Here is a 12,836-nt window from a genome sequence, read left to right as displayed (position 1 = left end):
AATATTCATTAGGAGATGAACGGTCACAATGTAGTTCTTAAAAAGTGAGGGAAATACCTATGTTCTAACCTGAAGAGATCTATAAGACATGGCTGTTAGCCGATAGGCATGTCAGAAATATTGATACTTTATAATATGATTTGACATTTAAGGAGAACACAGTTTGTATACACACACACAAGCACACACACACAGAAGTATATATTTTCAAACTCATAAAATTAGCTAGGCGTGGTGGCGCAGGCCTATAATTCCAGCTACTCAGAAGGCTGAGGTGGAAGGATTGCTTGAGCCCGGAAGGCAGAGGTTGCAGTGAGCCGAGACCGCACCACTGCACTCCAGCCTGGGCAACAGAGCTTGTTTCAAAGACAGAAAAAGAAAATATAAACACAAAACTCCAAAGTGTAACTAGAAATTACCTCTTAGGAGGGAAGTAGAATTGATGGCTGGGAGTATATCAATGAGATGGGTGAATATAACTTTTTGCAGACATTTCTGGATTGTTTGACATAAGCATGCAGTCATTTATTACTTCTATGATTTCTTTAATTAGAAAAGAAAAATGTACAATTTTTTTACATCCAAACTGTTTTTGAAAAAAAAAAAAAAACTAGAAATATTTTATCACTATATATTATCAGTAAGAAACTGATTCCTTAGAGGGAATTTCTGTGAAATATCAGTTAATTGTTTATAGACTGTTCCAAATATTTCCTGTAAGCTTAAACAAAGCATCAGAATTTGGGTCTGTTTTGTTTTTTAAATATATACACAAAAGTACAAGAACCTTTGTATATCAAGCAAGCCTCCTGATACTGTGCTGAGTAATTTATTGCTTGAATCATAAAACTTTGCACCATTTTTATCGTCCCTGAAACAGCAATCATTTTTATCATCCCTGAAACACAAAAGCAGTAATATTAAGAGATAACCAAACATGAGTCCTCAGACGTCACATAACTTCTTCATCTTTAGTTTTTTAGCAATATAAAAATCTCTTTATTTTTATGATCTGGCACCTTCAATATTTTTCTGCTATAATTTTTTCCCTTGTATGTATAAACATAATTTGCCTTCTTGAAATCTTCAAAATAAACTTATTTTGGCAGTTAAAACTGTAATTACTAAACAAAAGTAAAACGTTTTGTTTTCCTATAATTGTGTTAATGATGCTCTCTTAGAGGTTCTGTAATGCTTTGTATTTTGAAATAACTAATGAACCTCTCAGTTTTCCAGGCCTTGTGGGCTTCTTCAAATACTCATCTCTTCCAGCTCTTGTAGAAGCCATCGTGAAAACAGCTTGCAACACTCTGCCATTGTGTGCAGTACTTCTAAAATATTTGGATGCTTGCAACCTCGCACTAAACATTGCTAGTTCAGTACATTGCTATCCAAGAGACAAAGCTTGGGATTTTGTAATTGATAACACTCTAGTGATATTAATCAAATTGTATAAATCTAGTTAATCTAAGAGTATACAATTACATCTGAGAAGGTGCTTATAGAATTCTATACTTCTGAATGATTTTTAACAAAGAGGTTTATATACTCTTTATGGACAGCACATTGTAAATTGAAAATAACTTGTTTTCTTCTCTTTTTATATTTTTTATATAATTTTCATATTTTGCAACTTACAATACAAATATCAATGTGTGGGCATTTACATTTCACAGAGATTAGTGGGCAAAATGATTTATTAAAAAATAATAAATGTATGTATTTTACTTTCAGTACTTGCTAGGAATCAAAAGAGGGGAAAGAGACATTAAATACCAATTTACTAGAACTTTAGACTGTTTGGAAGGATTCTATGTAATATATTTTAGTTATTTATTTTCCCAAATTGAGATTCTTGACATTGCCATCATAATTTATTATTGGAAACAATGAAGAAAGTAATATCCTAACATATCACAATGTGCATATGTACACAGCTTTTTGCCTTCCTTCCTCCTCTTCTCTTTTCCACAATATATGTACAAGATTTGATCAGAGGCTGATCAGACTCCTTTGACATCTTCACAGACCCCTTTCAAATGTGTGTTTTCATGAACTTCCTAGACATGTCCACATAAAAATTTGGGAGTATAGAACTATAATTAGTCTGTTAGGTCACGCACTGTCCTCTGGTGGTCTATATTACATAATTCCTTAGTACTTTTATAAATCAGACTGAATTAGTAGATAAGACAATTTTTTAGTGTTTTCAACAATACATAACTTATTTTTTGAGGCTAAAAAATGCAAATGTTGTATGAAACAAATCATGCTGCTCTCCATAATAACCCTAATGGTATTTATGGAAAGCATCATTAGGATTATTTTACATATCTTATATAACATACTGTATAATAAACAAAACATTTAACACTTTCCTCATTGTTGAAGCACAGAACCATAGAGAAGACACAAAAGCAGATACCCTCTAGTTTCATCCAGACATCTGGTTATCTGCAAGGTGACAAACTTTAAATATTATGCTATACTTTCTTCAAATTTCACTGATCTGTGTATGCAAATTGCTTTGCATATCTATGTCCATTTCTCTTCATCTGCCAGATGTGTTACAGTTTAAAAGATGTACAAATCTAGGTCCCAGTCCTTTCCAGAATATTTTAGTCTGCTGTGAACTCTAGCCAAGTCTTTCAATGCCAGCTTGCTGCTAAATGGCCAAGGAGGTATGATACGCACTCTGGGAAACATAAACACCCTTAAAGTAGGCTAAAACAATGTGACCAATTGAAGTTTGACGACTTCCACATTGGATTTTTTTTTTTCCATGAATGGCATAACATTTTTAAGTCCTTAAAACAAGTAAGTAATGTAGAAGTTTTCACAAAACTTTTCACAAAAGGTTTGTTTCTCCTTTTCCAATTTGTAAACTGCATCTTTGTACAAAACCCACATTTATTTAATGAGAGTCTTAGCATATTGATATTCTCTGAGTTGTTGATGTTTATTTTGTTTTTCAAGTTTAGATTAAAATCTTTTTGAATCTAAAAGAGGTTGAATTTAAATGTTGACATTAGAGAAAATCTACGGGGACTAATCATTGTATTGCCTATAAAAGTAAAGCATTAATGGAGCCCACACAAAACTATATAGTGTAGTCTTCTTAATTCTCTTTTCTAAAAATAGCAATAAAAATATTATCACAGTAAATTATAAAAACAGATGAATAAATATCAGAATGAACAGAATTTTGCTTAGAATTCTGAAAGTATTAACATAATGATACTTATAACTCTATTATTATTATAGTTAGCCCTTATTAAATCCTTGGTAAGGGCTATACATTGTGTTTAATGCTTCATTCAACTCCTAAATAAACTGATAGGTAAATATGATTATCATTCACATTTTAGAAATGAGCAAGCTGAGAATCAGAGCATTTCTGTAATTTCCTCAAAATCCTTTGTAAATTGTGTTGCCATTAAGTGTAGAAGTTCCTTTAGGGCTAGGAGGATCAACTTACTCAACCGCATCATTATACAATCACTAATCTAAATGCCTGTAATCATACTTATTATTCTCAATATGATTTTGTTACTTTTACCATGTTTGCTATGACCATCATCTATTTGATTTTCAGGAATGAGGAGAAATTTTAATAACCTGTTCCCCAAATTCTAGCAACCATTCCTGGGTGACCATCAGCAATCTCTCTCACTGCTTTTGTTTTCAGTGAATGAAAAAATAAAAATAAAAAAGAGAATGACTACACTCCTTTCTCTTATTCTAGTTATCTTTACCAGTTAATAGATACCAAGTAAAGTACAGAATAATTGGCATGAAATGACAGAATTTCAGCATCTAATTGTCCACGTCTTTCAGACCAACTTGCTATAATGTTAATGGTTGGACTCGATGGGAATTCTTTCAGGGAAAAACAAAAACAAAAACAAAAACAAAACAAGCATAAAGGAAAGTGCTAAAATCAAACAGTATTTTTTAAAAATTGCAAAGTTAAAAAAGTACCAAGTCACTGACATTTCATATGAAAATTACTAAATTTGCTAAAAATGTCTGCTTTGACATAGGACATTTATTTCTTGTTTCCATTCTTATTACTCTGAGTTTTTTGTCCCTTTTAAATTATTATCTGTTTCTTAAATGTGTTGAATTTTCTTTCCTGGTTGTGCAACCTCAGATTCCCTACCCACTACCCTATCTCCATCACAAGAACTGAATTCTTAGGACTATAATAACAAATATTTGTGCACTGCTTTCCCGACGAGACTGTATCTGTGAGAATTGGGCAATTATATTACTATGACAAAAAAACAAGTGCTAACTTACTTTTGATCTTTCCTAATTCCCCGTGTTTGTGGCTCTAGTAGACCTGATTTAATTGCAATTCCAGTGACATTATAGGCCAGAGAATGATTTTCAGTTGTGCCCTGATTTGTTCACCTAAGACATAACTTTTGGAATAGTGGTGTAAGGCTGGAGAATGTACCAGCAGGACCTCAGCACCTGAACATCTGGCCGGAGAGTGGAGCCTGTGGAGTCCTTGTAGCCGAACCTGCAGTGCTGGGATCAGCAGTCGAGAGCGCAAATGTCCTGGGTAAACTCAAAGTTCCTGGTTGGGGGAGGGCATTTCTTCAAGTTTGGAATGCAAAGGTTTTACTGACAAAGCATGTTGGAAAGCAAAAAAGCCCCTCAAACTCTACTCACGTTGGAAAACAGAAAAGTCCTTCAAATTATTTATTTTAAATAAAAACTGCCTTTAAGACGAAAATAAAGACCAACCCTTCTAAGAATAAATAATGAAAGCTACAAAAGGTTATTTCTTGAGTAAATCTATAAAATATTTCAATAAACAGGGAGATGTGTATTAGAAAAATTATGTGAACATTTACAGGAACTGGGAGAAGAACAGAAGGATGATAAGAAAGAGAATGAGAACAAAATTAATGACAGCAAGAGCTAAGACTAATGAAAAAAAGAAACATGCTAAGCACAGGTACAGACAGGAATTATTATGGGATCAGCTTGTTAAACCCCATTATTCCTAGAGGAATTCTAGGAAAGTGTGAGAAAGTCATTCCAGCTTGTGAGCTTTAAACTATTGGTGTAGAGGTCACATGCAGTTTTAAAGAATTTATATGAATTTATTTAAAAACATCTCCTTAATAATTCTAAGAACCAGATTTCTTAATGGGCATTTGAAGGCTATTTTCCCCTCAGTCTCTGCCCTTTACTCCAATTTATCATTTTCATGGCAAGTGGGCTTTTATTCCTCATGTATTGTGGAAGGTATATTGATCAAGGATTAGAAAATGTATATAGTCAAAGAAATACATATATCTTGCTACTACTAACATTTAATGTGTCCAAGTTTTCAAAAGTAAATATAAAGGGTTATATATTATTAATATAATGGCTTTTAATTTAAAAACTGGGTAGTTAACATAAAAAAAGTAAAACTGATTATTTGTACTTTCTTTTCTAGCCTAGGTTCTGAAGCAAGGGATTGTAATGGTCCCAGAAAACAATACAGAATATGTGAGAATCCACCTTGTCCTGCAGGTTTGCCTGGATTCAGAGACTGGCAATGTCAGGCGTATAGTGTTAGAACTTCCTCCCCAAAGCATGTACTTCAGTGGCAAGCTGTCCTGGATGAAGGTATGACCAACCAGATCACCACCATCTTTGTTAACTAGATTTCTAGGTTTGCCAAGTGTTTTTACAATAGTCAGATTATTTTACATATTATCTTCAAAATATTTCTGAACTTTAATTTTTTCTACCTGTACTGACATACAATAACCACAAGCACTGACAAAAATATATTTTAAAAATATGAGGCGCTGTTATCCCATACCTATTAGAACAATGAAAATAAAAAGCAGTGACAGCACTAACTGCTGGTGAGGATGAGGAAAAACTGAATTTCTCAGGCATTGCTTGATGGGATTGTAAAATCGTGCAGCCACTTTGGAAAATACAGTTTGACAGTTTTGTGAATAACTAAATGTACACTAAAATATAGAAATCATACTTCTGAGTGATGGAATACTCCTCAGCACTAAAGAGGAGCAAACTATTAATACATGCAACATCCTGATAGATCTCAGAGCATTATGCTGAGTAAAAAATGCCAACCTCAAAAGGTCCCATGCTATATGATTTCATGTGATAATATTCTTGAAATGATAAAATTACAGAGATGGAAAACAAATTCGTACAAATTAGTGGTTGCCAGGGATTAGGGATGGTGGTGGGGAGAGGGATGGGTATTACTATAAAGAGGTAGCATGAGGAAGATCTTTGTGCTGATGAATAGTTTCAGACCTTGATTGCAGCAATGGTTGCACAAATCTACAAATGTGATAAAATGGCGTAAAACTACACACACACAGGTACCAATGCCAGTTTCCTGGGTTTGCTGTGGTTCTATAGTTACTAAGGTATAACCGTGGAGGGGAAACTGAGTGAAAGGTATGTGGGAACTCTCTGTACTATTTCTGCAAGTTACTCTAAATATTTAATTATTTCAAAATAAGAATTTTAAGAAAATTGCATGCTGCCTTATTAGTTAAGAATGATATGCCAAACTAAGTGACTCACATCTATAATCTCACCAATTTGGGAGGCCAAGGCAAGCAGATTGCTTCAAGAGTTTGTAACTAGCCTGGGCAATATGCCAAAGCCCTGTCTCTACCAAAAATACAGAAAAAAAAAATTGGCTGGGTGTTGTGGCATGTGTATATAGTCCCAGCTACTCAGGAGGCTGAGGCAAACCTCGAGGCAGAGGTTATAGTGAGCCAAAATGGTGCCACTTTACTCTAGCCTGGGTAAAGTGGCACCTGTCTCAAAAAAAAAAAAAAACGATAACGCTTGCCCGTGGTGAGTGGGCTGTGGGTGTGGGCTGAGTTGCAGTTACCAAAAGTGGTGACAGATTATCTGATTTCATTGTTTATGATGCCAGTAGTCTCTCTTTTCTCCCCTTAGTCAATTTGAACTTTGCTTTCCATCATTCCAATTACATTCTTCTCAATAACCTAAACTCCATTGGCTGTCCATTTCAGTGCCCCCATCTGATGAAACCCTTTTCTCAGAATAGCACCTACATACAAGCAGTAATGGAAACAGCCAAACAATTGGGCAGATTATTCCACTACTAGTGGTGGTGGGGGGAAATATAGCAGCCATCAGATTGATTACCTCCTTATTTTCTGCCATCAAAACACGTTAGCCTAACTTAGGATACCTCATCTGCTTTCTGCTATATGGCAGAATTTTAATTCCTTCTTTCCAAGTCCAGTCCCTCCAGTTGTGGCCTTGATACCATCCCCATCTTCCCTTTTCAGCTATCTTATTGATTATCCCTACTTTCTCTCACATAGTTAATCTTCTCTGTTTTGGATCATTCACATTTAATTTTTTAACATATTTAAGACTCTCCCACTAAAACATAAAAACTTCCCCTCAAGATCATAGCCATCTTGAGCTGGTGCACCTACACGTTTCTCTCCTCACAGACACCCTTCTCAAAAGATCTGCTGTATCCCAGCCCTTTGTTTTCTTCCCTTCAGTCTGGATTCCACCAACACAAGTCTTTCTAATGTCATCCAGGAGTCTCATGGAAATGAAACGTAATAAATAGTTTCCCATCCTCTTCTTAGTTGACTCTTAAATACATTAAGGTGGCAGGCAGCTCACCCCCGTGGTTCTTGGAACACTCGTGTGCCTTGCTTGGTTTCTGTGTTGTAACACTGACCTGGCTTTCCTGCTACATCTCTGGCGTATTTTCCTTCTGCCTACTTCAAACACTATTCTCTTTTCACTCTGCATTGTCTTTTTAGGTGATCTTATCTGTTCCCATTACTTCAAATATGCAAATAATACATGAGTTTACATCTTCAACTAGATTTTCCATTTGAGCTCCAAACTTATATGTATAACTCCCCTCGTTGATATATCTAATTGGATATTTGCAGGTTTAAGACCAAACTCATGATCATAACCCTTCCTATTCATGTCCATTTGATCCTCTTTAGTGTGTCCCATCTCGTTGAAGGTAACACTTGCTTTTCAGTTGCACAAACTTGATCACCTGGTTTATAAGGATATTTCTATGGCCTGCCCCCTTTAACTTCTCCTGCCTCATCTCCATCATTCTCTTTTGTAGACTACTATATGGCCAGACTGACTTCTATTCCACCCCTTAGATACATCTGCTCTCTTATTTTTGGGCCTTTACACCAGCTGGGTTTTGGCATAATAAGCTTTCCTTCTCAAGCTTTGACATCGTTCTTTATTTATTTACCTTGAACACTTCTGCTGATTTTTGGGACTCAGTGTATGTCAATTCCTCTAGGAAGAAAGAATCCCTCTGATCCTCCAAATTATATGTGCCTTCCAAGTACCACACACACAACCTGTAATAGCACATTTTATTGTGTCTGCATTCCCTCTAATGTCTGTCCCTAGTGTATCATCTATTGTATATTAAGTGTCCAATGAATATTTGTTAAATAAATTTGAATACATAGCCAGTAACTTTTTATTGTAAAAATATAATCAATATGACTGTTCACATCATGAAAATTTTCTGATTATTTGAGTCTTAATCCTGTTTCTACTTCCAACTGGCTGTGACAGTTAATAATGTCAAGTTTATTTGAAACCCATTTAATTATGTGTGAAATAAGATATAGAAAATAGGTGTTCTCCAAATTAAAAGAAAATCAGAGTTGGATGTTTATCAATTTAAAACACTAAAGCTGTTAGAAATCACAATTAAAGGGACTTCTGACTCTTATAAAGTGATTTATATCATCTAATAATCCACAATAGCTATTTGTATAATCAGCAGGATACCATTTGTGATGATTTTTCAACATGTATCAATCAAACTCATCAGTCTGTATTTCAGATAAAATATACAACAGTCACTAGCCTACATGTATTATAGCACTATGGAAGAAATAGAAGTACACAATTCTTTAAAAAACATTGTCTTAATAACATGTGACACCTTAAAATACAAGTGGCTATATCTGTTATATAATACATGAATCCCTGCCTAGGAGAATTAAATATGGGGTAGCAATGCAGCAGTGAACATTTATTTTTAGAGAAAAGACATGCGTGGCTTCAACATTTAGGTATTTCACATACTTTGTGTGTGCCAAAATTTGGCTGAAATCCATGTCTAATGCATATCTTGGAAACAGTTGGTCTTTTAAATCAAGACAGAGCCTGCCTGCCAAGTATGGCATGTTACATGGATCACTACAATGTCACAGCCTTGAGGGCATACTCCAAAAATGAAGAGTGGTATCAAATGTTTATGTCATCTGTACAGCTGAAGTCAGCAGAGTGTATTTGTAATACGTTATAAAAGGAGAAATACAAAGATTTTTATCTGAATTTTTGCTTGAAATATGAATGGAATTTTCTAGGAGACTGACTCCTTTCAATATTATTTATTCATATATCTGGTTTGCTCTTCTCTTCAATGAAAACTACAGAAAGAGCATTATATATACCACTTTTAAAGTGTTACAATTATAGCAGCTGTTTTTAAGTTCAAAGATATGACATAGTAAGCAGTCATTGAATAAACATAACCTACTTTGAGGTGTGAGAGCACACTGAAATGCTTTATTGCAGCTTATAATGGCATCTTAAAGGAAAATTTCAAAACCATGCACATTAAAGGCCATGTTCCAACTCCCCAAAATTGTTGAGAGCAGTATTCAGAAGCCACATGTGAAAACTGTTTGAAATGTTCACTTCTAAAGGCTCATTTAACTGTCTGTCTTCTCTTTGCAAAGTGATACCCTGTTCCTTGCCTCTGGCTGTTATTTGGTATTTATAGAATCCCATCAGCATACGTGGAACGTTACTGAAGACATAAGGGAAGATCAGTGTCAGAGACTGTAAACTTTTTTCCATTCTATTTATATAAGCTTAATAAACAGTAAAGGACCTGACTGGTGTCAAGCCAATAGAGTAGTAATGTAGCATGGAAATTGCTCTGAGGTTTCAGATTTGGATAATAGTATTACTGGTGTTACCAAATACTACAGCTCTTCTGTAGGAGGCTTAGAAATGGACACAACACTTTAAAAATATCGTGCCACTTTCTGAGCCTAAAAGGCAAGTGTTTTAACCCCAAACATCCTATCTCATTGCTGAATGAGGCACAATGAAGACTGGCAGCTGTTTGGGAATTATTTACCTGGGGTTATGGCTCTCAACCTAGATACTGTATACAACGACATGGTTTCTGCATAAGTGGTGAAGGGGACAGAGTTCTCCCAAGCACATCAGCAGTTGCACATAACTATGGATGCTCTCATGGGATGGTATTGCATTTCGGAACAATATTTCTGTTGCATTGTAGTAACAATCCTAGTAACAAATGTTTTTTACAAATGCAATTGTTACTACAATCCCAGTAATAGAAAATTTCATGAGAATTTTCATCTTAGAGGCTTTTGTTTCTCCCTTTAGACATTTTTTCAATTAGAAAATGTCAACTTTGTAGAAATAAAAATTAGTGCACTGAAATTTAGAAGTAAGACATCAAGAAATAATTCAAGCATGAAGTAAATCTTAACCAGGACTTAAAGACAGGTAGAATCCTGGTGCCTACTAAAGTTGAAGAGGATATCATTTCAAAAAAATATGATCATAAAATTGGAGTGTGACAATTATTATTCACGGAGGAAGTCTGTATTGTGTGTGCTAGATATATTGAGCCATAAAATAACAAATGATACGTTTTAAGGTAATTTGAAGCCAGATTTCTTAGAAGATTAATATTCATTGAATGTCTCCAGGCACCTAATGTATTACACATAGAAATCTTCTAATGTTATCTACTCTAATATTACATTACTTAATTAGCATTGAATTATATTTTTTACTCAATAACCATTCTGAAAAAGGAAGCTTAAGATAAAAATATGTATGCAGTAACTTTTTCTCATTTCTTTTTATCCATTCTGTATGTAGAAAAACCATGTGCCTTGTTTTGCTCTCCCATTGGAAAAGAACAGCCTATTCTTCTATCAGAAAAAGTGATGGATGGAACTTCTTGTGGGTATCAGGGATTAGATATCTGTGCAAATGGCAGGTGCCAGGTAAGACATTCCAAAAAGAAGAATTTATATGTTGAAGGAAAATTGTGGGACCATTGAGCAACTTCACAGTATGGTTGAAAGCTTTGGACTAAGATTCAAAAGATACTGCTATAGTCCTTCCTTGACTGTGACCTTGAGCAAGTCTGATTTACTTTGAAACCTCATTTATTCATGTGTGTAATGATGGGTTTGACTTGGTACTCCGTAAAAGCTATTACTGACTGAAAGAATCTGAGATTTTGATTGTGTAATATACATATTACAGGTTTAAACTTGGAGCACTTTCGACATTTTATATCAAAATATTTCAGACCAAAAATTCAAGCACTCTAGTTCTCCTTGCCTTGTGTCTAAGACTGAGCCATGAGGCAAAAATCAATAAAATTGACCTTATAACTCATATTCAAGTATCCTCAATATACTTGAATCAGATGATTTTTAAATGCGTATTCAACTTTCTTATAATAAACATTTTATTTGCTTTTCTCTTTCTTTTAAAAAATTTCCATTCACATGCATGTGTGTGTTTTTCATCTATGTTTAGAAAAAATAGAATTCCTGTTAAAGTGATTATGAAGAGCATAGTGGAGAGATCAAAGTGTAGAAGTGAGCAGTTGCTAGTCATGGTTCTCCCACTGTCTCAAGTTGACATTCCCTGGAAGATCAATATGTGCAAAGTTTAATGCCAAGTGTTTTCATGATCATCATCTATGTGGAGATAAGGAAGAGGCAGGTTTGGGCACAGCGTGAAATCAGGCTCTGGTGCAGTCACAAGACCTTAGCTGACCCCGTGGGAAGTACTTAAACTGGCATGGGGCTTGAGGGTTGTTACCATTTTGGGTGAGAAAATCAGGCCATTTACTCTCAGCATCTACTATTGTTTGGATACAAGCTGCCTCAGGAAGTGGCTACAACCTTGGGGAAAGCAGGTTTCCTTAGTCTAAATAGTTTCTGATAAACCTTCCAGAAGCAGGATAAAAATAAATCCTTTAGCAATGAAATAGGTTGCTGAGTGGAGTGGCACTGAGTCCATGACAGCCTTTAGGAAACTGTTACTGGGCAAATCACTTAAAATATATTTGCATGCATTAATTAATCTGTAAAATAAAGTTGGTAGACCATTGGTCATTGACTTTGTGCTATATACACTCCTTTGAGAATTTAATGAAATTTTTTTCCTCAGAAAAATGTGCAACTGAACACACACATACACATATACATGTACACAAATGCCAAAAATTGAAAACAATTTCAAGCAATGAATGGATCAATCCATGGTCCAATAGAAGTGTATGCACTTCTGGGTAAGAAGCTGGGAACAACACAAAACTTAAATGCTTTCCCAGCTCTGAGATTCTGTATTTTGCCAGTAGGCTGTAAGTTTTAAAGCATAGAATCATGTAAAACCACTGTCATAAGAAGCAGTCTTTTGACTATATATTAATTTCTTTTATTCTTTAACAGAACATGGCAATTACCAAAATGTAGTTTTTCATTAAAAAATATAGATATTTTACCTATACGTATTTTGTTTTCAGAACTATATGCTCTACTAGTGAAGCCTTCATCTCATCATTATATGTAAATCTGTTAGATTATTGTATGTCTTAAATGAATTTATTTTTAAATTGTGTATGTCAAATATAATAGCCTAAATTGCTATGCTTTTTACTTAACAGTATTGTATAAGCCAAATCTTTTAAAAAGTCCCTGGGTAAATATTAAAATTAC

At 34.6% G+C, this 12,836-nt stretch overlaps 1 protein-coding gene across 1 annotated transcript in view; it reads left to right on the top strand.

Annotated features, from left to right (window-relative positions):
• The window catches only part of ADAMTS19 (ADAM metallopeptidase with thrombospondin type 1 motif 19), a 252,046-nt gene that overhangs the window by 166,207 nt on the left and 73,003 nt on the right, over nt 1–12,836 (top strand). Inside the window, exons 12-14 of the mRNA XM_026454497.1 lie at nt 4,440–4,570; nt 5,459–5,631; nt 10,978–11,105. Of these exons, the coding sequence (XP_026310282.1) occupies nt 4,440–4,570; nt 5,459–5,631; nt 10,978–11,105 (432 nt within the window). The remainder of the gene's footprint in view (nt 1–4,439; nt 4,571–5,458; nt 5,632–10,977; nt 11,106–12,836) is intronic.

Source organism: Piliocolobus tephrosceles, chromosome 4 (genome assembly GCF_002776525.5).
Source record: "Piliocolobus tephrosceles isolate RC106 chromosome 4, ASM277652v3, whole genome shotgun sequence".
Classification (NCBI taxonomy): Eukaryota; Metazoa; Chordata; class Mammalia; order Primates; family Cercopithecidae; genus Piliocolobus; species Piliocolobus tephrosceles.
The sequence above is the reverse complement of the archived record's forward strand: the minus strand, read 5'-3'. Positions and strand labels throughout refer to the sequence as shown.